The 25,228-nt window shown below is 43.0% G+C and overlaps 1 protein-coding gene across 4 annotated transcripts in view; it reads right to left on the reverse strand.

Annotated features, from left to right (window-relative positions):
• The window catches only part of KIAA0319L (KIAA0319 like), a 68,254-nt gene that overhangs the window by 31,397 nt on the left and 11,629 nt on the right, over nt 1-25,228 (reverse strand). For 2 of the 4 annotated variants that reach the window (XM_075908828.1, XM_075908827.1), the window contains one exon: nt 9,606-10,288. The exons of 1 other annotated variant lie outside the window; for it this stretch is intronic. In XM_075908828.1, coding sequence (XP_075764943.1) covers nt 9,606-10,288 — 683 coding nt within the window. The remainder of the gene's footprint in view (nt 1-9,605; nt 10,289-25,228) is intronic. One more of the 4 variants, XM_075908829.1, reaches the window with a different exon arrangement.

Genomic DNA, 25,228 nt, shown 5'->3' on the forward strand with positions numbered 1-25,228 from the left:
CATTCATTGCAGCAGGGAGTTATTTGTTTTAGACCATCCCTAAAAGAGACAAACCATGCTTTGAATGACATGCACCCCGCCAGTTATGTGAGTGTATGCCACAACCAAAACTATGCGAGAAAGAGGATCAGAAAGCTTGTACACATCCCCTCTCTGCATACCATGCAGCATGAGTCAATTTATTACAAATAATCAAAGCAGACAAAAACAATTTCCGTTCTTTCATCAGAAATTCCTTCTACAGCACCTAGTTCCGCCCTGGTTAGTATCCTGTAGAGTCACTCCCGGACATTTCAGCTGTAATTGGGTTTATCTGTACAGTACATGTGCATAGCATATTTTGTTGAGCAAATAATGTTTCAATAATATCTGCTGACCACTTACAACGCAGCACTCTACCATCTTTGATCTGGAACCTGTTTTGTAACTGAGTTACCCCATCACAGCCTTACCTGGTATAGTTGGGTCCAAAGGTTAAACGAAAAAAGGCACATGTGACTTTAATACCACATTAATGGCATTAAGTCTGGGCAATGGATGCAGCAGTTATGGTAGCTAGACTAGGCTGGACAGAACATTTTGACACTACTGGTAAAAATGAAGCCCTTGAACATGCAACACTGAAGCAGCCAGCCAACACTAATATCAGGGGAGGTTGGCCTTTTGTTCCAGTGCTGGATAGGCTACTTATACCTGCTCTGTCTCAGCTTCCTCATCCTCAATGCAAGGGGGAAGAATTGACTATATTTGTTCATGCATTTAAAGTACTTTCAGCTCCATGGACTGCAGATACGCAGGTAAAGCACTATTAATATTATGGGCAAAGAAGTATTCTCACCACTTTTTTTTACAAGTTAATGGGCTCGCATGCTTCAGTGATTCTATAGATTCTTCGCACTGAACGAGGCAAATCTAGGGAGATGTTACTCTGTAGCAGTCCTCATTAATAGTCTGAATACGGCCAGCACTGGCTTCCTTTAACATGCATTAGTTATAGTCAATGCCTGTTACCATATCCCTTTTACTAAGTGCACTACAAGGATAAACAGAATAGCTTTAGTGTGATTCAGAGATGAGACAAAAGAGGGAATAGCCAGGAGAATCCAGGATACAGAGCAGAATTTCAGGAATGCAGACACACAAGTCAGATTTGTTGGAAAAGCAGGAACCAGAGAAATTTGCCAGGGTTTTGAGCAGCTGTCAGGAGCCACTTTTTGTTCTTAACAAATGCCCCTCATAGGGTTGTAAGAGATGCATGGGAGGCTAGGGAATCCCCACTGTGTATGGTGGGTCAGGCCCTGTCTTCTCCTAAGAACATTCTTAGCAAATCTGACCCTTCTCTCATTCACCCTTTAATAAATAATTTGACAGAGATATGGTCTATCAGTGCACATGCATGATTGGGAACCAGGAACCTCTGATTCTAGCCCTAGTTTGTGGCCTCAGGCAAGTGACCTAACCTCCCTACCTCAGTCACCCCTTTCTGTAAAATGGAACTGTAACAGCAAGTGGGGGGGGGGGGGGTTATTTAATGACTCCATCAATCACTTGCCAGAGGAAAACCATATGTCTAGAATGGGTTGGGTTTTTTTTAAGTTCATTTAACTGGACTCTCATTTCTGCACAAGGTTTGAATTTACATTGTAAGTAGGGATATAATAGTGTATCTGTTTAAACGGTTAACCGATAAGCATGAGCTTGTCGGCTAATGTAACATGCCAGCTCCTGGCCCTGCTCCCAGGGAGCCGGCTGCCATCCTGCGCTGTTGGCTGTGTATCAAATTCCACAGCATGGGGCAGCAGCCAGCTTAAAAGCCAGCTTCACACACTGCTGCCTCTGATATAAAAGTAGCAGTGCAGGGCAGCAGTCAGCTCCCCAGAAGCAGAGCTGGCAGGCGGGAGCTGGTGTACACTGGAACCCAGCTTAAAAATCCATCTTCCAGTGTGCAACAGATCCTGAGGAACTGGCTGTCGCCCCATACTGCAAAGCCTGCAGGTAAGCCAGTTCCTGGGAATGGGGCCTGCTGGGAGCCGGCTCCCAGAATGCAATGGCTGCCAGCTCAGCTCCCAGGAAGCCAGCTGTGCTGTGGGCTCTGCAGTATAAGCTTTATATTGCAGAGTTCGTAAGATTTTTAACAGGCACACGGTTACCTAATTAACCATTTTTAACATCCCTAATTGTAAGTGCTATGGAGGAGTGACGGAGTGTTCATTTGTGTCTGTGGAGCACTCCAAAACTTGATAGGTACACAAAATATCATCAATAGTTACAGTGTTTGTGCTGGCCCCAAAGGAAAACCTTTCCCCTTCCTGTCTGCAGGAAAGGTACCCAACAACATAGGTTAATTCATTCCAAGACCAGATTGGACCATTTGATCATCTAATCTGATTTCCTGTAAAACACAGGCTAGAGAATTTGCCCAAAATAATTCCTAAGGCAGATTTGTTAGAAAAATATACAATCTTGATTTAAAAATTGTCAGTGATGGAGAATCCACTATAACCCTGGTGAACTGTTCCAATGGTTAATTACCCTCACTCACTGCTTTTGATTTTCTTACAGAGGCTGCCAAAGATTTAAATGCTGAATCCTTAAAAAGTCCACTACAGGAAATATGTCCTTGGCTTCATTTAACTGATCTTAGGTCAGGAATGCAAGAAGTACAGCTGTTCAGTTTGGCTCTTACTTTGGCAGTGAAAGAAGGACGAGATTAAGTGGAAATAAAAGCCAGAATTCAAGAAGACTAATGCCGGATAGGGAAGTGAACGAGTAGTCAACTAGTCCAGTGTTTCTCAACCTTTTTTTATAAAGTACCCTTTAAAAAAAAAAGGTATAAATATCCCCAGTACCTATAGTTTTCAGACACACACACATTTTTTTCTACCACTGCAACACATTTGTTTAAATAACTTAATTGTAGCTGGGCGTGCAATGAAATGTTTAGGTGTAAAAAGTACAAAAATAATAAAAAGCTGTAAAACTTAAACGAAAAATTCAGTTTTCTCCAAATTTCAGTTGTGTTGATGTCCCCCCCCCCTCCCCCCCACACACACTTCTCTCGAGTACCCCTAAGGGTACTCGTACTACTGGTTAAGAAACACTGGACTAGTCGATTAACCAATAAGCCTAGGATTGTGGGTTAATCTAGTCGACTACTCGATTGTGGATTAATCTAGTCAACTACTCGCATTCCCTCTCTCCCCCACTTGCTGCTTCTGTATCAGAGGCAGCAAGGGGGGAAGCAGGAGTCGATGTTAGGGGGAGCCAGCTTAAAAGCTGGTTTCTCCCAGCACTTGCTGCACGGTGCTGCCTGTCCCCACTGCAGTGCTGCCTTCATCAGAGGCAGCAGTGCGAAGTGGCGGGGGGGGAAGGAGGCTGCCACAAAGCAGCCACTGCCCAGGGCAAGCGTGGGCCCGCTGCAGGCAGAGGTGGCTTCACAGCAGCAGCCCCTGTCCACAGGGGGTCCAAGCTTCACGGCAACCTCCTCTGTTCCCTTCCTCCCTAGCAGCTTCTATCCACAAAGTGCTTAGCTCCCCCTCCCTCCACAAAAACAGAAGCTGCTGCCACCCCGCGTTGCTGCCTCTGTATCAGGGTGGGAGGCAGCCGGTCTATGAGGGGAGCTGGTTTTTAAACCGGCTCCCCTCACAGACCAGCTCCCATCTAGCAGTGCAGAGTAGCAGGGGTCTCCCCGGGAGTGGGGCCGGAGTGCACTGGCTGTGAGCCCTGCCCCCAGGGACTATAGAATAGTTGACTGACTACTAAGAATTCATGTGGTGAGTCAAGTATTCTATTACCAGCTATCTAACATCCCTAATGCTGGGTGACTGAAGTTGTAAGGCTCTGTATTTAAGAACTGGGTTCCCGTGGCTCTGTTGTAGCTGCCATGTTGATCAGCAATGCAGTACCTTTCTCTTGACTGGCTTTTAAATTCAATGCTGCAATTTAAAACTGGCAAACTTTTTTGCAGCAAGGAAGGAACTGGGACTTGGTGCCTGGAGAATGCCACTAATTTCTCTTTCTTGCAGAAGGACTGATACACGGGGTGGACTGCAATTCACCACAACATGCTTTCCCCCTCACCTTACATAATGCAGCACACACGCACTAAGCCTACATATTTACACTGCCCGTGCTTTAGCAGATGACATTGCAGCTTCGACGGCATCACCTTCATAGGGGGAACGAGATAATCCATGAGCTGCAACAAAATTTTTACTAAAACGACAGCCACTTGATCACCTCTCCAGTGTTTAGAAACAATAATAATTGGTCTGACTTGTCATCCCTCCAACAATAGTTAGGAGAGGGAGAGCGTATACACAGGGTACTTTCTGCTTCTCCTCCTTTAGCATTCAGGTAAGAGCCAGTTTGAACTAACATGTCTTTTCCAAATAGAGATGTTTGATGCTCTCAGGTAATAACTATTCTGCATGCAGTAATGATCAAGTATATTACAGACCATCTGTAAACCATGCAAATTCTCTGTATACACATGAGCATGAAATGCAATACACTTGACAGCCAAAGCAACTGACCACATGCACTGGACCAAGTTGATCCAAGATGAAATTCCATTGGTTTCAATAGTATTACCAAAGAGAATGAATATGGCCCCTCACCCATCCCCGTTTGGAAAGTGCACTGCTTTTAATTTCCTTACAGAGGCAGCCAAAGATGTAAATGCGGAGCCCTTAAACTTTCCACTACTGGAAATATGCCTTGACTTCATGTAACTGTTGTTATGTCACGAATGCAAGAAGTACAGATGTTTAGTTTGACTCTTATTTTGACAGTAAAGAAGAATGGCTAGGATACTATCTTAGAACTTGGGAGAGACAGGCTCAATTCTCTACTCCATCACAAATTTCCATGTGACCATAGGCAAATCACTTAGGATATGTCTACACTACAGCGCTAATTCGAACTAACTTAGTTCGAATTAGTTAATTCGAACTAAACTAATTCGAACTAATGCGTCTAGAACTAAAAACTAGTTCGAATTAGCGTTTTGCTAATTCGAACTAGCATGTCCACATTAACTGGACCCTGAACCGGGCTTAAGGATGGCCGGAAGCAGTGCCGGCAGGGCATCAGAGGAGGACTTAGAGCGTGGAGATGCTGTCTCAGGCTAGCCGAGGGTTGCGCTTAAAGGGTCCCGACCTCCACCCCGGACAGACAGTTCTCAGGGGTGCCCCACTTGCAAAGCAGCCCTGGCTTGGAGTGCCCGGAGTACCCACACTGGGCACATCACACCACTCGGCCATCAGCCCGGCTGCACTTGCCGCAGGCTGCCATCTGGGGAAAGGGGGCAATTGGGGGGCTGCAGGAGAGCTTCCACCCCCAGAAGCCCACAGAGCCAGCCCAGTCCTCCCCATCGGGGGCTCGTACCCCAATCCTACCTCACCTCCTTCCACTTACCCTTCCCTAGCCCCTTTTCTTGATGTACAAAATAAAGGACAATTGTGTTCAAAAATGGAATCTGTCTTTATGGAACAAAACTGGGGGAGACTGGGAAAAGGAGGTGGGAGAGGGGAAGAGAGAGGCTGGGAGAGGGGAGGGCAACTAAAATGATCAGGGGGTGGGAACAGGTCCCACATGAAGAGAGGCTAAAGAAACTGGGACTTTTCAGCTTAGAAAAGAGGAGACAGAGGGGGGACAGGATAGAGGTCTCTAAAAGCAGGAGTTGGGTGGAGAGGGTGCATACAGAAAAATTCTTCATTAGTTCCCATAAAGAAGGACTAGAGGACACCAAAGGAAAGGAATGGGTAGCAGGCTTCAAACTAGTAACAGAAAGTTGTTCTTCACAAAGCAAAGAGTCAACCTGTGGAACTCCTTGCTGCAGGAGGCTGAAGGCTAGAACTAGAACAGAGTTTAAAGGGAAGTGAGATCAAGTCATGGAGGCTGGGTCCATGGAGTGCTATTAGCCAGGGGGTAGGAGTGGTGTCCCTGCCCAAAGTTTGTGGAAGGCTGGAGAGGGATGGCACGAGACAAATGACTTGGTCACTGTCTTCGGTCCATCCCCTCCAGGGTCCCTAGGGTTGGCCGCTGTCGGCAGACAGGCTACTGGGCTAGATGGACCTTTGGTCTGACCCAGGATGGCCATTGTAAGCTCAGGGCTCAGGGTCGGGGGTCTCAGTGGACCCCCTTGATTTTCATGCACACCTGCTCCTGGGTGGCCAGGCTGGCAGCTCTCCTGCCCTAGACGGCCACTTTCCTGTGCCTAGTGCGGAGATCGTGGACAAGGTCCACGATGTCTGCACTAGCCCAGGCAGGTGCCCGCCTCTTGCGGTCCCGGGCAAGCTCCCAGGAGCCGCCAGCCTGGTCCCGGGAAGAGGGGGAAGGCTGGGGGGCATTGGGTGGGTGGCTCGATCCGTGCCAGGTGCAGGGTCTGCTGGCTGGGTGCTGGCAGGCTTGCACCTGGCACGGGCACCGTAGCCAGCCCATGCCCCTTTAAGGGCTCCGGGGCTGGGAGGGGGGCATACAAGTTTCCCTGGTGTTGGCCAGAGTGGCCACCAGGGAAACCTGGGGAGGGCTAGCCTCCCACTAGTTCGAATTAAGGGGCTACACACCCCTTAATTCGAACTAGCTAGTTCGAACTAGGCTTAATCCTCGTGGAATGAGGATTACCTAGTTCGAACTAAGCGCTCTGTTAGTTCGAATTAAATTCGAACTAACGGAGCGCTAGTGTAGCGCCTATGAAAGTTAGTTCGAACTAACGGACGTTAGTTTGAACTAACTTTGTAGTGTAGACATACCCTTAGAGTGTGTCTACTATACTGTAGGGCTTAACTCGAAATAAGCTGCACAAATTGAGCTATGTTAATTGTGTACCTTATTTCGAAACAGCGTATTTTGAAATAGGGAGTGTATACACAGCACTTATTTCGAAACAGAGCACTCTTCCTGTGACTTCCCTTACTCCTCATACAATGAGAGTTACAGGAGTCGGAGTAAGAAGTCCTCCATCTTGACAGTATTTTGACACTATTTTGAAATAACTGCCTGCTGTGTAGATGCGGACTAAGTTATTTCAGAATAGCGCTAGTTATTTCTAAATAATGTTGCTACGTAGATGTACTCTCAGTGCCCAAGTTTCCCATCTGTAAAATGGAGGTAGTAACACTTCCCTGCCTCACTATTAGAGACACAAGTTGGGTGAAGTAATCTGTTTTATTGGAACAAATTCTGTTGGTAAGAGACAAACTTTTGAGCTTACCCAAAGTTCTTCAATAAAATATATTATCTCACCCACCTTTGTCCCTCCTGGAACCAACATAGCTTCAACAAGCTTGCGTATCATGGGGTGCTATAAGAATAAAATCCATGAGGATTGTGAGGTGCTCATATACAATGCAGGTGAAGGCCTTATAAGTACGTAAGATAGTCAGAATGAAATATGTATGCTCATTAAAGGTAAGCATGTAGGAGAGCCTGAAGAAATTATGAAAGTTAAAAAAATATATTCCTCATTTCTTTGGGGAGCAGCAGAGTTTACTGGTTAGTACAGGGAACCAGGAGTAAAGATTCCTAGATTCTATTCCTGTCTCTGCAATTAACTTGATATGTAAGTCACTTAAGCACTCTGTGACTCAGTTTACCCATATGTAAAATTAGTAAGATAGTTGCCTACCTAGCAGGCTGCTGAGAGTCTTTTATGAATGCCATTAATATATGTCATGAGAATGTCTGACTGAAGGAACTTTAACTGCAACTATCATTACTATCTTAAACTTTTAAAAGAAAAGAGCCTAATGTACCTGGAAATAACACCATGAACAGAACCAGCTTATCATGGGACTACAAAACTGAAGCTAAGAGTCTAATCAGTAAGTGAGAGATTTATCTGATATTCCAATCTAGGTCATACAGGACATCAATAGCAGAGCATATGCACAGGCTGAAAGTAGGAAATGGGACGATGTAGTATCATTTACATTCGTTTTGTAAAAAAGCCTGTCAGAGTCCGGGCCTAGCTGCCAATGACTGCAACACATCTTCCTAGCTATTAGGCTGCCCAGGTCACAACTCACAGTGTAAGAAGATCATCTCCTGGGAGACTAATGAAGGAATCCTAAGCAATGAAACCATGAAGTGGAATCATGCCCCATAAAGTACTCCCAACAGTATAACTTAATTATGGAAGGAGCGCTTCCCAAAAATGGGAAACTCCCATAAAATCAGTAGATGGTGAGCAGCTAATGATGCCACAGCTTTTAAGTTTGGTTTAAAATATCCTGAGCAGGAGTAGGGCTTGATTCAGGACGTAATGCTGCAGACCGAAAAGGCCAAGCAGTTAGAACCACCTAACTTAACTGAGAAAGGCAAGAAAAGTTCAAGGTCAGCTGCAGTGAAATCTCCCCAAAATACAGGTACATTCAGAATGGGAGAATGCAATCACTGGTTAAGTCTCAATCTCGTACGAAATGCTAGATGAAGGAAAGGTTTTGGGCAGGACAGAAATACTGCAATATTGCAGGGTAGGGAGAAAACAAAGAGAAACTCATGAGTCATGCTTAAGTAGCATGGGGCTCTAGAAGATCAAACATTTGAAATGCAAAGCTAAACCACAATGTTGTTTAACACACAACTAGCTCTGGAATTCTCAGTGGTGTCCTTTGGCTCCACTCCACATCCTGTTCTGCAAGATGATGGCTGATACCAGTCACAGTGCTATATAGCACTACAAGATTTGCATAGCTGGAGTGGAATATAGTCTCTTAATTTTCCACAGCCAGAATGTAACTACAGGAGAAAGGAGCCCAGCGCAATAATCCCGAATTCCTGAAATATGGCAGGAGATATTCAAGCCCTGTAGCTTCCTAATGTACGATTCACTCTGCAACACCACTCCTATTAGGGATTCTACAACGCCTATGGATCAGACCCTTTGCACATATGACAAAGAGCACCACAACTATTTATGTTTAAATCAGACATCTGGAATTTCTGTACTGACTTCCTATTTTTTCTTTAACAGAAGGCCAAATGATCCTCATTTATCAACTGCTAATGCAAGCCTCTCTGGAAGTTAGAGTACGAAAGAATGAGTATTAAAACAAAAATAAAAATTAAGACTTTAGATCAATTACAGAATATGATTACTTAGATCTGATTGAGGACACATGACAAAACAGCATAGATCTGTACAGTAATGTGCTGAATTGCTCCAGAATTCAATACTTACTTGTTTTATTTTGTGGGTCAATCAGATATATTATGGGTAACTGACTGCAACATCCATGAACTCCCCTGCCTTTTGCTTGTTACAGAACACCAACCAGACAGTTCTTCCTCTTACCTGTCACTTTTATGATGAGTATTATATGGACAGGAAACAGTCTGCCTCTCACCTTTTTTTTTTACTGAAGATAAAAATTAAACTAAATGAAACTAAATCCTCCCCCAATTCAGAGTCAAACTACTGCCCTGTCTCTCTGCAGAGGCTGAAAGCATATTTCTGAAGGTACCTTCTAAGTATTGTTAATAGGAGATTGCATAATAAGAGACAACCAGAAGGATGCTCACCTGATACAACACGTTAAAATTAACACTAGCAACAGAAAATCCATTCACATACCCATTTCATTCCCAGCAAATACACTTACCCACAAAGAGCCACTACCACTTGGATCACTCAGTGCATTCACACTATTGCTCTCAGGAGAGGCAGGGCTTTTGTTTTTCTGCTCTTTTGAGTCCTCTCCATTTTGCTGTGAAGTTCTCTCTAGAGCTGTATGGTTATTGGGAACATGTACCTTGCTCAATGAAGGCTTAGTTTCCTGGTTATCCTTTAGGCCAATTTTACTCAAGCTGCTCTTGGATTCGCTGTCCAAGGTCCTGGCTGGTGGATTTGCAGCATTCCCATTGGTGGGGACACCTGCTACGTCCCTTTTCAGCAGCTCCGGAAAGGACCTTCGCAGTCTCTTTTTGGCTTGGGCTGGTGTGTGCCGGTCCAACAACTTGTATAGCAGAGTCCCCACCTTGCCATCAGGTCGAAAGCTTAAGGAGTGCTTTGTAGTTTTCAATTTCTTTAGAAACACCAAAATGGAATCTGAGGAATTGGTCCTGTTTGCCTGACAACTATAGGGAATCATGCAGTTCACCTGGATACACATCTTTTCCAACAGCCAGAAGGCATCACAGCTGGGGCTCTGGCAGCATGCAACCCAGCATGACTGGACAGTGTGAAATCCCTCCAGAAGATGTAACTGGTGATCTTCCCATGATCTCAAATGGCCACCAAACAGGATCTTCTCTGGCAGGCACACAGCTCTCTTCCAATTTACATCTGGGAAGGAGGCAGAGTGGAAAAGACAATTCAAAATGTAGTAAAGTGACTGACAGTTAACCCTTGGTACTGCCAAAGAGTGTTCAGAGTATAGGAGTGGGGTCAGAGCAAGGAACAAGAAAGAAGGACTCCTGGATTTGAGGATCAGCTCAACTGACTGCATGTGACTTTAGACACATGTGCCTCAGTTTCCCTCTCTAAATCAAAACAGCACCTTATCCCATGCAAAGGGTCATCATGAAGGTATTACAGAAGGGCAAGATATTACTAAGCAGTACACCTAGTTTCTGGTATGCTCAGTTTGGGCTGGTAAGTCCATCTCTCTACACCGAGGCCCCTTTTATATTAAAAAAAAATCTCCTGTAGCACCTAGATACAAATGTTATTTGTCACCAAAGCCATTGGAATCAAGTTTTCTACAATCAGCTATGGGCTGCATCAACTGAAAACAAAACCACTAGACTGAGCAAATCTAAGTACATCACTTTTGACAGCTCAAGTATAGAAACAGCTTCTATTATTTTAATGATCCTGGGTTTTTAATTCCCCTCCCAATTTTTGATTTTCTAAAGGACCACTTTACTCGCAGTCAGAAATCAAAAGGAGACTTTGTAAACCATCATGTGAGACAGCATGGTGGCAAACCACGCTGTGAGAATAACCAGGTCAGGCCACTGCTTTGCGGAGAATGTATCCATGTTCCAGAGACTTCTGTCCGGAAAAAGGGAACTTCAAGCACAGGGACCAGTACTGAGTTCTGAGACTTCACCTTTCATTGAAACAACCTTTCATTCTGAACCCAGAGGATATCTGCTTTGAGTGAACTCATGGAGAACTGAGTTATGAGAAGCAGTGCGGTCTAGTGGTTAGACCAGTCAGGAATCCTGGGTTCCATTCCTGGAGCTGCTGTTAACTTGCTATATAACCTTGGATTCACTGCTCAATCTCTGTGCCTTGATATATACTTCTGCAAAACCATTTACTAAGGTCACAGGTGCATTAAGACTCTAATAATGTTTGTAAAACACCACATAAGTATTAATACTTTCTGCTTCCCAAAATGAACACATACATAATCATGCCCCTCACCTACTGAGATGTGTGATCTGTTGTAAACAGATTCAGTTCTGGTGATAGCACTGTAAACATCTTAAACATCTGGGGCCTCTTCTGAAACCAGATCAGCCTATATGCTTGTATACGGAAGCTAGTATAGCTCTGAAGCCCCAGTCAATGCAGAAATGCTTTCCTGCCGCAGATGCTTTGCATAAAGAATGTTAAGGTTGGCTGACTGCAGCATGAGCCTTGGGTAATGAGATGTTCTGTAGCAATTAACCTTGTGGAGAAAAGACAAAATATTTTGAGCTTAGGTTATCACCTGTGTAATGCACCTTGGACTGAGTTTTTTTCCCAGTGTCAGTTCCATTGAGTCCACTTGACAAATACAATAGGTGCAAAATATTCAGTTCACTCACTATACCTCCTTTGAAATGCAGTGACATCAACCACAAGTAACGCATGGAGAAACTTGCTAAGTTTTCTAATCAAAGTAGGCTTTACTATGTAGCTACATTTAAAAAAAAGAAGAAAAAGTTATAGCTTCCATGAGAAATAGGTATGGCTTTACATGCTGCTTAAAAACATATTCAGGAGAGGCCATGTGCTTTAGTGGACTCAGAAAGGGACTGGAAGTCAGATTCCCAAAGTATTAATTCTGGCTGTGCCATGACTCTTTCAGCGACCTGTGGGAAACAGCTTCATTTATTTGTGGTTCAGGTTCCCCACAGGGCAGCTACTACAAGCAGAAATGCTTTCACAGAAGCAAAGTTACTTTTTAATTTAGAAAGCAAAGGTCTCTTTTGATGAAGAGCTAGAGAAGATAACTTGTGCAGAGTTGCTGGTTAATACTCCATTAGACCAGGTCAAGGCGGTGAGAAAAATTCCTTTTAGGAAAAGTGATAAAAATGACAGTTACGATTTTATTTGGAAGCAGTATCTGGATGAACACTGGGACTAGATACCTTTGAGGTGAATATTACTCCTGCACCTCCTCCTTCCCTTCAGGCCTTCTCTCTCTCACACACACAAGGTAGTTTGGAATTCATACTGCCTTCTTTTAGGATGTGTATTCTCTTGTAATGAGTACTTGCCAATTTACTGTAAATACATTTGTGTGAAATTTCAATTAAATAAAACCACAAGAATCCCAGCAATAAAGTCATGTGAAATAATCACTGTTCTTCATAAGCAAGATCAGGTTCTACCTGTCTAAACAAAACCGCCTGGTAATCCGAGAAGGATGTGGTATGGCTGTGTATCAATTATTATCAGGGGATGGTCACATTTTCCTTTATGGAAGGGGGGATGGAAATGTTCAGTCAACAGCTTGAAGTCTGCATCTCTTCATGCAGAACAATGATTAAAAGCAAGATTAAAATATTATGGTAAGATTCAAACCTAATATACCAGCCTGTCTACAAGGCACTTTCTGTTATGGAACGTCTTTTAGATATAAAGCAGCAGGCTCTGCAGTCTACACATACTGAGAAGTTTATACACAAACCCCATCAGCTATTCATTTATGATTGAGGATCATGCACAGTTTTGCTGCCATGGGGAAAGGATCAAACACTTTTGTATGGATTTCTATGCTTTGACAACAAAGAAATGAAAACTCACTTCTACTTAGTTGGTGAGAAAATTTTAGGAAAAGATGGGAAGAGAACAAATACAACTTAGAATTGTCTTCACTAGCAAAGTACAATGGCTCAGCTATACCGATGCTGCTGTACCACTGCAAGATTGTTCTTATAGCAACTTTCTGCTCGTTAACATTTAATCACCTCAAGGAGCACCAGTACTTATGTTAGTGGGAAAAGCTCTCCCACCAACATAGTGCTATGCACACAAGTGCTTATGCCGGCGACACTTGTGTCACTCAATATTGTGTTCTTGCATGCCCTTGAGCAACATAAGGTACCAACAAAAGTGCTAGTGTACACATAACCTTACTCTTCACGTACAAGCAATTTCTACCCCTCTCCTCCTCAAGACATATTTTGGCAGGCTTGATGCCTAAGCTTTGTATCTAGGCAAGGGGTCGACAACCCCTGGCATGCATGCCACGAGCGACACGTGAGATGATTTTGAGTGGCACACGCAGACTAACCTACTGCTGGCACCCTTCCACTTCCCCGGCAGCAGGTTAGGCTGCGTGCACAGTGGATCTGCGCTCAGAGGTGCCCCTTCGTCGGCTGTGGTGTGTGCTGCTGCCAGTGAGTCCCTGACATCCTCTTGCGCTGCACGACCCCCTTCCTCTCCCATGGGACTACCTCTGCTGTGCGGGGCCCCAGGTCCAGCTGCACCGCCTCCTCCTTCAGGCCGCCGCTGCCAGGGGGACCTCTGCACCTTGGAGCTGCTAGCGAGCAGAGCAGATGGCATGGAGCTGAACAGCTCGTAGCTGGCTGAGCTGCTGCAGACCAAACAGAGCCGCTGCCTGCACTGCGAGGACACACTGGTTTGCACCAACCACATGGACGAGGCTCTGGAGGCCTCCAGTGCTGCTGCCCAGCTGGCTCAGCTGCGGCCTGAAGAGCTGCGAGAGCTGGCCGAGAGCCTGGAGCTCAGTCTGCGCCAGAAAACACTGCGCCTGCTGCCCTAGCCTGCCAGCATCCCCGAGGGACCGGGCGAGACACTAGGTGACCCCTGCTTAGCTGCCCCCTGTGTCGGTGGCTGCTGTGCGAGCCAGTGACCCTGCGCTGCAGCCACACTCGCTGGCACTGCTGTGCCGTGCCTGCCATGTGGCATGAAAACAAATGCCTCCCACCCCCTCATGCCCAGATCCCCACTCCCTCACTCATCATATCCCCCCACGTCCCCCGGCCAGACAGTCTTGCTCCTGCCCCCGACCCAACAGCCTGGCCCCTGGCCTGACAGCCCGCCCCCTCTCTTGCTTCTGCCTCCTCCCCTGGCCAGACATCCTATTCCCACCCAGACCTCGCACCCTCTCCCCCTCTTACAGTCCACCTCCTGCCCAGATCCTGCACCCCATCCCTATCCCACTCGCTGGCAGCCCTGTCCCACACATTGGACCCTGCATTTTTGTCCCCACTCCAGAGCCTAAAATCTACAAAATCCAATGGAACCCCAGAAAAGTAAATCTGGCCTATGGAAAGCCCCAAACCTCAGTCCTTCCTGTCCCTTCCCCTCACCCCATAGGGTGGGAGCACCAGAGGAGTAAGGTGTCTCAGTTGGGGGCCATATCAGAGAAGGTTGGGGGGGGGGTTGGAGGAGGTTTTTTGCTTCTCACTGTGTGGTCCCCAACTGATTCCCCGACCCAAAATTGGGTCTCCACCCCTGTCATAAATAAAGAAAACATTCACAATTTTAGTGTTGGACATAATATTTTACTTTATTTAAAATGAAGTTTGATAAATTAACATGAGAAAGATAAAACTCAATCTGTTTCATAATTTAAATTAAACCATTCTCCCTAGCTGCAGCTGGTTCAGAAAATAAGGTCACCGTACCCAGCCTGCCCTTGCCTCCCCTACTCTCTCCTTCCCCCGGCACACAGATCCATGAATAAGTTAAATCTTGGTACGCCAGTTCTGAAAGTTTGCTGATCTCTGCACTAATAGGTAAGATCTGCATCTTTATTTATTTATTAATGACGCTGCTGTAAATTGAACTATTATTGAATTAAAAAGTATCACCGGCACTTGGACCCGTACATAGAGGTGAATAAGTCAAATCTCAGCACTCCACCTCTGAAAGGTTGATGAGCCCGATCTAGGCTTTTCTGGTGACATACCAATATTTTTCTGTAGAGCTCTGAGCTTTGTTTACAGGATGAAAGGGTAACTGAAAGCCTCTCTCTCACCCTTCCCTCCAAAACATTCCTCTAAGTCTTATCATTATTGGCACGTTGTGTTTTCCAGAGATCAAAGATCACTCTGCCCCTGCTTAAGAGCCAAAGTTAAAAGGAACAGCTGATATATGGCTTGTATGCAACTGATCAAATATTCCCTCCTTTACTCCACTGTGATTAGAGGAAATCTGTTTGCCCCAGTACAGGTTGAACCTCTCTGGTCCGGGACTCTTGCCAGATCAAAGAGCCCTAGGAGCAGAGGCGCAGGGAAAAGAGCTGGGAGCTTGGTGACTGGGGCTGGCTCTGGGCAGCAGAGCCCTAGTGATCCCAGAGTGGCAAAGCTCCGGCAGCTCCAAAACTGCGGAGCCCCAGTGGCCAAAGGGAAGCAGCAGCCATGGCGACCCTGGCAGCCCCACCAGCCCCATGCCAATGGCAGCCTCAGAGCAGCAGAGCCATGGTAGCTCTAGTGGCCACGAAGCCCCAGCGCAGAAGGAGCTCCCAAGCCCCAGCTATCCCAGTGGTCGTGGGGCAGCAGGAGCCCAGCAGCCCTGTGGCTGGGCATGTAGCCAGAAGCCCGGCGGGGGAGGGGGGGGAGAGGGGGAGCAGGAGGAGCAACCCTGTGTCTGGGAGGAGAGCCAGACCCAGGGAAGGCCTGGAGTCCGTCAGCAGAGAGGTGGAATTGACCTCCTCTGGTCTGGCCAACTCTCTCGTTCAGGCCTGGTCAGGTCCTGAGGGTGCTGGACCAGGGAGGTCCCACCTGTAATCACCAGGATATCTAGTTGTATATGTTCTCTAGCTACACCAGAAAGATGTGGATATTGAGTCTTCCATACCTCCAACAACATGCATCCTCAGTAGTCTCAACTCCATATCCCTGAAGCAGTCTTTAGATTGGCAACATGACTGGTACACAAGTCTCCATTCCTACCTAATGCACTGCAATTTTTTTCTGCTGGATGAGGTGAACACCATTTAAATGCAGTCCCACACTGCTATGCATCCTGGGGAAAAATCTGGATTAACTCTGCCTCTTGCCCAGTATCAAATATGCACCTCCTTATTAGTGCACTAATAGGTACTGCTGCTAATTTTCCAAGCAGAAAGCAGTTTCATGCTTACTGCTGCTGTATTTATATACCAAATAATTTAAGGTCTATTTACTGAAGGACAGGCCTACATTGGTTGTATTTTGGTCAGTAGAAGAGCATTCCTACAACTTATATGGGAGGGACCTTTAGAAAAGGTCAACATTATTTGCTGAACTAAGTCTCTAACATAGGTTGGGATTACATACAACTTGTAACGGCTTTGGAACATCAAGGTGCTTCCCGCCCTGAAGAGGAAACAATTTTCTCTTACTGTACCAGTTGCACTATTTACATCATACAACATTGCTAGAAATGGTAAGGGGAGCTAGTGATTTAATGAAAATGCATTTCAGGGACTCAACAATGAGCATGGCAACTAGCAACAAGTGTCATCAAGGCATGGAAAGGGACAGCCAACAGCCAGCTGAACATATCTGAAGAGAATGGAGAGGAATTATTCAGAGTGATTAAAGGGAGCATAACAAGCAGTAATGGGATGAAATTGAGAAAGGAAAAATCAAGTATATCCAGAACAGTTCCCCACAAGGGAAGGACTAGACCTCTGATTGGGACATTTAATATTGAAATGAATGATCTACAAGAAGATGCAAGATAGGAAATAACTCTACACTCTTTCATGTGTCACGGACTAGATGATTTAGCAGAATTTAGTACTGAAGATAACCGTGATTCCGGTTTGATACAGAGGAGTTGTAGCAGGTACAACAAAAATAATCCATTTATCCAAGCCCTCGCAGACTTGAAACAAACATACTGAGCGAAGTTAAATACACATTGCTGCAGACAATTCTCATCTAAGTCATGCTGGAATATTTCCAACGGATTACAGCTGAAGGTGGATACTTAACAGGGAAAACAGAAGACTTGTACATAGGACTGGAATGTGAGAAGCCTGCATTCAGAAGTTCTGATTTGGAAAAAATCCTTAGCAAAACCTGAGACACCTCCTCAACACAAAGTCGTAAAACAAGGAACATGAATAGTGTGTGAACCAATACTTGGAATTGCTCAGAGATGGGTGGCTTGAGTCAGACAGTCATTTTAGCAGACTCACCCACTGTGCTTCCCTGAATAAGAGGAAAGAGAGCTGCATGGAAGTTGATTAAAAAACCACTTTGGCTTTAACGAGGAAAACAAATGAGCAAAGCAGGGAAATGTCTGAAATCTGGTATTTTTGTTTTTTTGAGAGATTGGGCCTCCCCAAACTGATTTCCTACACTCTTCTGTTCAGACAACATACAGTTTTAGCTGCAATGGATCCATTTTTAATGGGCTACACATTCAGTCTTGCTCCTTACTAACATATTGCTCCTTCCTAACCTGGAACAGCATCAGCACTTCCAGCGGATGCACTGCTGGGCCAGACTATGGCTATTTATACCATGTCTAGGTAGAGGAAGCCTTCGGAGTGCTGTTTCCTCCCTCAATTGGGCTGCATGCCTGTTACTGCAACAGCAACACAAAGACTCCTCTTCTCAGTGGGACAAGGCTCCACCTTCTGCATGCTCCATGGGAACAGAAGATTTAGACTCAGGCTTTGATCCCACAGCGACACTTAAATTAGCCTTAGGAACAAGTAGCTGTTTAAGTCCCCATTGTCTGTGACTGGTCCACACATCACTTGGGATAACAGCTTGTTCCAGAAGCATGTGCAGAAAGCTTCATAACTTGATGATCACAAACTGTGAAGCTTGTCTGCCACCAATAGGTCTCTGAGGCTGGTAAGAAGAAAAAATTAATATAAAGAACACACATGCCTGAGACCTTGTGTCTCACATTTCAGTCTGAAGCACTTTTTTATGATTAACATATAACTAGAGGTTTTTGATTGGAAAGGACTTGTATCAGCTCTCTTTTAATGAAGCTACCTGCTTAAATCTGGAGTTCTACAATGTTTAAAGCAGTTTCAGAGGGCAATTATTAAAGCATGGGGGATTTTCTTCCAGTGGAGTAGATGACTATCTTTTCTCCAGGTTATGCAGTCCACCATGGTTTTCATCACTATTTCACATACAACTCCGTTAGCTCATATTAGTTCAATCATGGAACATACGTAAGGTTTGCTACTATCACATGCATCTGACGAAGTGGGTCTTTGCCCACGAAAGCTTATGCTCCTACACTCCAGTTAGTTTATAAGGTGCCACAGGACTCCTCGTCGCTTTTGCAGATTCAGACTAACACGGCTACCCCTCTGATACTTACTATCACATAGTTCACCCTGCGTATGTGATCTAGTCCTTCCCTTAGCCTGTGCCTGTCTCGTCTGATTAAACTGTAAGTGCCTCAGGGCAAGGACCACTTAGTTCTCTAATCCGTAAAGCACTTAGCAAAATGGGGCCTCTTTCTTAGTGTTCCCTTAGACACTGCTATAATAAACACAATTAAGAATAATATTATTAAAACCTTTAAAATATTGTTTAAGATTCTAAGTCACATGTATTTCAACACAATATTTTACCAAAAAATAAAAAATGATTAATTGTAAAATGAGAGGGTAATAGGGACTACACGATATGATGGCTTCTAGTAAAATGAGTTATTTTTTTAAAAGTACTATATGAAGACAACTATCAGCATTTATATGTATAAAGGGACACAAATTTACACCAAAAGTTTTTAATTAAACAATACATTCTGCAAAATCTACTAGTAATATTTGCATTATATTTTTAAAAATCAATGAAAATAGCTTTTCTAGATATTAACCTCTCTCAACATCAATCAGAAACCTATCCACTGAATCACTATGTACCAAAAAAAGAACAACAGTATTTTCATTGACTTACCTGCAGTGAAAATTGAATGGTGAAGACACGGTATTGGCAAAATGCCAAAATATCAACTTTCAAATGAAGAAAATGTTGAATTGCTTTTTGTTTTTGATTTCTTAAATCTTGCAGAGAAGAAAATACCAGGATGGTTTAATAAATCCAAATAATTTATCATCTGTCATTTCTGGCTTTTATTGGTAGTTACTCATTAGCCAAAACTAGTTGTTAGTCTCTCCTTTATAAAGGGCAGATAAAACCTCTTGGTGTACATTATAATTGTACATTATAACTAAAAAGTTTGGGAATGAAAGGCTATAACACTTCTTGTTTGAAAACAGTTTATTTAATGGACCCATGTATAGGACTTTTGGATTAAATGAAGTGGCAGTAAAGTACAGGAAGTAACTCAGAGGGTAACATGAAGTGTGATACCAGCAGCTAGTCACTACAGTAAAGGTTACGTCATCTTACCCATTATAAAGCTTTCATTTCAGAGTATTCTGTGTCATAAAAAAATGTTGCCCTAGGCTGAAAGCTGACTTATGATGTCTAAACCACTGGAACAAAATTTTATTATCAATTTTGGAGGGAGAAGAAGTCAGTTTGACCAAATTTCAGTCTGAGAAGAGAAAAAAAAGCCTCACATTTCTAGCTTCAGGATTTATTTACTATAGTTATGTGACTTTAATTGTATAGGTGATTATTCTACCACGTAAACTAATGTAGTTTTCAGGTGTTTTTAAAAAGCCAAGTTACTTCATACTTAGATCAGGCACACATAGCTCGCACAACAGGCTACTTTAAATTTTCCGTGCTAAAAAAATCCATAGGCAGAATGCATGCATAGATCAGTGGATTAAAGGCTCCCTATACTCAGAGCTCTGCAGATTAAGGACTCCCTAAAATAGATTAATGGCCTAAGGGATGTTGCAGTGCCCCAGAGATAATGGGTCACTGGGAGATTACCTGACAAACCATGTCAATGTGTAAAGACTGACCCCAAAAAGAAGGCTCCCTGACTCTCTGGCAAAGTCCTCTTGATGGCTGGACACTTTTATAACTTCTATTTCTTTTAAAGGATGACAAATTCATGACAAATCCTATGTTATTCCCTAAAATACTGTAACTCACACTCTTGTGTTTATGTTAACAGTCTAATGATTCTGCATATTGCGTGTGGCTACTACAGCGATGGACACTTTGGAAATAAGAAATGGTTGTACTGTGTTATACTCAGTGATGATTGTGATAGTTACAATGTAAACATGTAGGGAAACTGTGACAAGCAGAAGGCTATTACTCCATCCTTAATGTTGCTTTAAATTTCCCTCAAAAGGGAATGGTTAGAAAACTTTCCCTCCTCTCCCCCATGTAAAACTTCCATTTCCTTTCCTTCTCCACTCCAAAGAAAATAAGGTTCTACATTTGGCAAAGATTTTTCAAGTAGAATGTATGTGTTTTGAGGCAGGGGGGAGAGTTCAAGTTTCCATGCCTCAATTTCCCTAGCTATTAAAATTAAAATAATTTGTATCTGCCTTTGTAAAATGCTCTGTGACTCTTGCACAAGAGGAAACAAACATGAAGTGTTATGCTTCTTTGTTCTTCTAACTATTGTTCCTTGATGCCTTTTGCTGACCTAGGTCATGCTCAAGGCCACAAGTATAGAGAAGCCTGAATTCCACATACTGGAGAGCCACAAAAGTTACTCAAGTGTGTGAGAAGGGGATTTTTTTTTGCCGGGGGGGGGGGGGGGGGGGGGGGGAATAAAATTTGGAGTTTACCACCTGTCCTGAACTATAGTTTAATTAAGAGCGCTAGTGACCAAAACTTGCAAAATCACCATGAAAATCGAGCAGCAAGGTAAAAAGTCTCCTTGGCAATCCTTATTCCAATGATAAAGAGAATTACATTTCACTCTGCTGTCCCAGGTAATTGGGTGCATGCAATTTTGCCATGATGTAGCAACTCTTCAGTTATAATATTTATCACTGAAAGCATCTGGTCACAGTAACCTCCACACAATCTAAACAGAGAACTAGAGGCAAAACCAAAGTGAACTTAAATTCTGCTCTAAAGAGGCGTTAATGTTTTATTCAAACTTGATGGGTTATTCCAAATAGCATGTTCCCCCAAAATGATAAGTTTAAAACCATCCCAACTGAAAGGTGATTTTGTTCTCCAAATGTGGAGAGGAACAAAAGGACTGTTTTATTTCCAACTTATATTTAATGTCTACTCCGCAAATACAACTTGAAAATAAATGGGCAGCATGACTAGTGAAAGAAATCATTGGACAACAGAATTTTGCTCTAAATCTGTTTTGGCAGCCACTCTGGGATCACCCTCAATTTAGAAGATAGAAAAGAGGAGGTGAAGGTTTCTAACAAAGCAGAGTCCAATTGCTATTTTAAATGAAACACTGAATAAATGCAACAGAAGGGCTAAGTTGACAACAGTACCTTTTAAACCAGCACCATTGTTGTCACACTTTATCAACATAAAGTTCCTTCTCAAAGAGCAAGCAGACCAGCCGCTGGGCCTGGGGGGAACATATGACCTCATTACACTTTGAAGTGCTTAGATTGTGATCACACTGACAGAGCATCATGTGAGCCTAGCAGGGAAAATGACCCTGCTGTAACCTGAAGTGTTCATCATGTTACTGGGATGGGAGCGTCAAAAAAAAATTCTTTTTAAACAGGGTGAGGGGAAAAAGATGGTCATCAGATGCACATTAAAATCTGAAATTGACAATTCTCAGTTCTCTCAACTTTCCTATGAGCACAAAACAAATTGGGTTCTTTGATTTGTACTATGGAGATTAAAAACTAGCTCCATCATTGTGAATATTAAGAGGAATTTTGCTCATCTTAAAGCTGTTTTTTAAAAAAATTAACTGTGCAAAATACACTTCTTTTTGGAAGCTAAGAACACTCTCTAAGCTAAAAAAAACCTCTTAGGTGAATTGAATGTAGGGGAGCAATGGAATTTTCCCTGCCTCTAGAAGTCTATATCCCTCCACCACATCCCCTTTTTATATTGGTCACCTGTTCCTACCTGAGATGATCTTATCCCTAGCTCACTGACTTCTGCAGGGGAAAATGTGTGCTGAGCAATTTAAGAATTTAAGCCCACTGAAAATCCATGGTATCTGTCCATAGATTCCTGTATGTGTATGATCCAAAGCCAAATGAACAATGTCTGTTTTTTTAAACACCAAAAAATGGTTTATGAGAAAACATCTCCCCTGGCAAATCACCCTCAAAATATTATGTTCCTCTAAGAACTCATGTTTGCAACCTAATAAATGTATCCTAATAAATGTAGATATACCAGTGCAATCACATCAGCACACATAACCCCCCAGGGCACTGCATATAGAAAATTTCATCTCTCTTTTTAGTTGGCTGGCACATGGAAGGACAGAAATACAAAGAGGAGATTAAAACTGCATTTGGTCAAGTTATAATTTTCAGAGCTCTACTAATACACACCTGCACAGTATTTTACCTGCCACCAGCATCAGGTTACCCAACACAGCTTTCCAACAATTCCACATGGATAATTAAAAACCTAATTTACTCAGCTCCTGGAAATAACTTGCATTTATGAAGAAGTGCAATTTATTCTGTATGAAAGCAATGTGAATATGGATATATGCAGGATTTTTAACTACATGATTCTATGATCTTTGATGACACTCACAAAATCAAGTTGATACAAGCAAAATGACATGGTATAAGATGGGACTTGTAGCATCATAGACCAAAGAGCTGGAAATGAGCTACTAGATCCTCTCTAGTCCAGCTTCATATGGCAAATGTAGGATTTTTCCCTGCAGGATATTTTCTGGGTGTCTCTCCCAAAAAAGTCACCTGGTTCTGTAAAATGTAAAATGCATTATCCAATAAAGTAAATTGTATAGTTAAAAGATTCTCTCATTGATCCATTTTCTTTTTCCTAGAAAGAAAAGGAGGCACTAATAATTTAAAGCAAGTTTTAAATTAAATTAAATTAGACTCGTTACCCACAGCTCAATGTTTTCACAATCTCGGTATGATGCACATCTTTGACAAGCTCTGATGTTTTTAGTGAAAATGGAACTTTGGAGATTTTATGCTACCTTCCATAAAGAATTAATAGCTAAAGCTTTTCCTGAAGTGAATTTAAAACAGACAATATCAGGCTCAAATGGAGAGGACTGATGGCCAGCTTTTATGTTTTAATTAAAAAAACCTCAGTGATTCTTTGACTTGGTTTCTTTCACATATTATTAAACCTACACAGCCAGTATAAATGGTGGCATAACAGTTTTGAATCATTACTGGAGTTTGATTTTGACAGAGTTCTATGATTAATTTGTTGTGTAAATGAGTAAAGGCTCATTATAGCATCACTCAGCAGGTGATGCAATATTATTGCCAACTTTGAGAAAGTGAAGGAAAAAATAGGAAATTTTATTTGCATTTTCCAGCTGTTTTCCTAGTTATGCTCTCGTGCCAGTTTCCTTAAGCTGATTGTCATGCAAGACTGGACAGTAGTAGAAGAATACTGGAACAGAGGAAGTATCAAACTAAATCAGACCAGGGATTCATCTTCCCAGTATCTTATCTCGCAGGTCATCTCTACATTAGGAAATTATTTCAAAATAAGTTATTTTGAAATAATAACTCCCAAAATAACTATTCCAAAATAGCATGTCCACACTACATGGAATCCTCAAAATTAGTCCAAAGCAGGCTCCTTTAATGTAGATACGCTACTTCAATTTACAGCCCCAGGAAGCACTGGGGAGTAATTACTCTGAATGACTGGAGAGTAGTTATTTTGAAATAGCAGCAAAAGAGCATCTGCCATCAAGCTTGAACAAAGATATGAACTAGATGGGCCATTATATTCAACACCCTAATGACATCAAAAGCTAAGTATTGGGCACGTACAGCCTAATCTAGTGGCCCCATTTAGCATGGACACTTTAACTGACGGATTTTTTTCTCCTCCCCCTATTTTTCTGCTTTATAATTCAACCTCTGTGCCTCTTGCTCCATATTTGTCATCTGAAGAAGTGGGTTGCACCCACAAAAGCTCACGATACTATCTATATATATTTCTGGTTAGTCTCTATGGTGCTACAGGACCATTGTTACATTTTTTTTAGTTACAGACTAACATGGCTACTCCTCTAATATGGTTCAAGTAGTTTATCAAAACTCAACCTCTTGCAAAAATGAATTACTTTGCATTGCTTACACCAAATCTTTGCACACAGCATACAATGCTGTAGGTCTATGAATATGCAGTATTTGCATGGAACTTCAAGGCCACAAATTAGAAGTGCACCTTCTGTGTTTTAATTGTTGACTCTAGAACTCATTGACATAAGTATTCCTAAACAATAGATAACCTGAGTCTAGCCATTTCTTTGTTACAGACCTTACTTTTAGAGGATTGAAAATAATAGCCAACCAGTCACCAACAAATAGTACTGGTTTAACCAGCTAATGCAAGGATCGATTTTTGCAAGAGCATAAGAACAGCCATGCTGGATCAGACCAAATGTCCATCTAGCCCAGTATCCTATCTTTCAACAGTGGCCAATGTCAGGTGCCCCAAAGGGAATGAATAGAACGGGGAATCAAGTGATCCCTCCCCGTCAACCCATTCCCAGCTTCTGACAAAGACTAGAGACACCATTCCTACACATCCTGTCTAATAGCCATTGATGGGCCTATCTTCTATGAATGTATCTAGCTGAAAAGTCCTAGTTTTATTTCTCTCTCCTTACAAGGAAGCCATTGCAGATGCCTAATCATTTCTGTTGCCCATTTCTGGGCTTTTTTCAATGCCAACATATCTTTTTGAGACAAGGCGACCACATCTGCACGCAGTATTCAAGATGTGGGCATACCATGGATTTATACAGAGGCAATAAGATATTCGCTGTCTTATTCTATATCCCCTTTTTAACGATTCCTAACATTGTTTGCTTTTTTGACTGCTATTGCACACTGAGTAGATATTTTCAGAGAACTATCCACAGTAACTCCAAGATTTCTCTTGAGTGGGAATAGTTAATTTAGTCCCCTTCATTTTATACATATAGTTGGGATTATGTTTTCCAACATGCATTACCTTGCATTTATCAACATTAAAATTCATTTGCCATTTTGTTGCCCAGTTACCTAGT

This window comes from Pelodiscus sinensis, chromosome 25 (assembly GCF_049634645.1).
Source record: "Pelodiscus sinensis isolate JC-2024 chromosome 25, ASM4963464v1, whole genome shotgun sequence".
In the NCBI taxonomy this organism is placed as follows: domain Eukaryota; kingdom Metazoa; phylum Chordata; order Testudines; family Trionychidae; genus Pelodiscus; species Pelodiscus sinensis.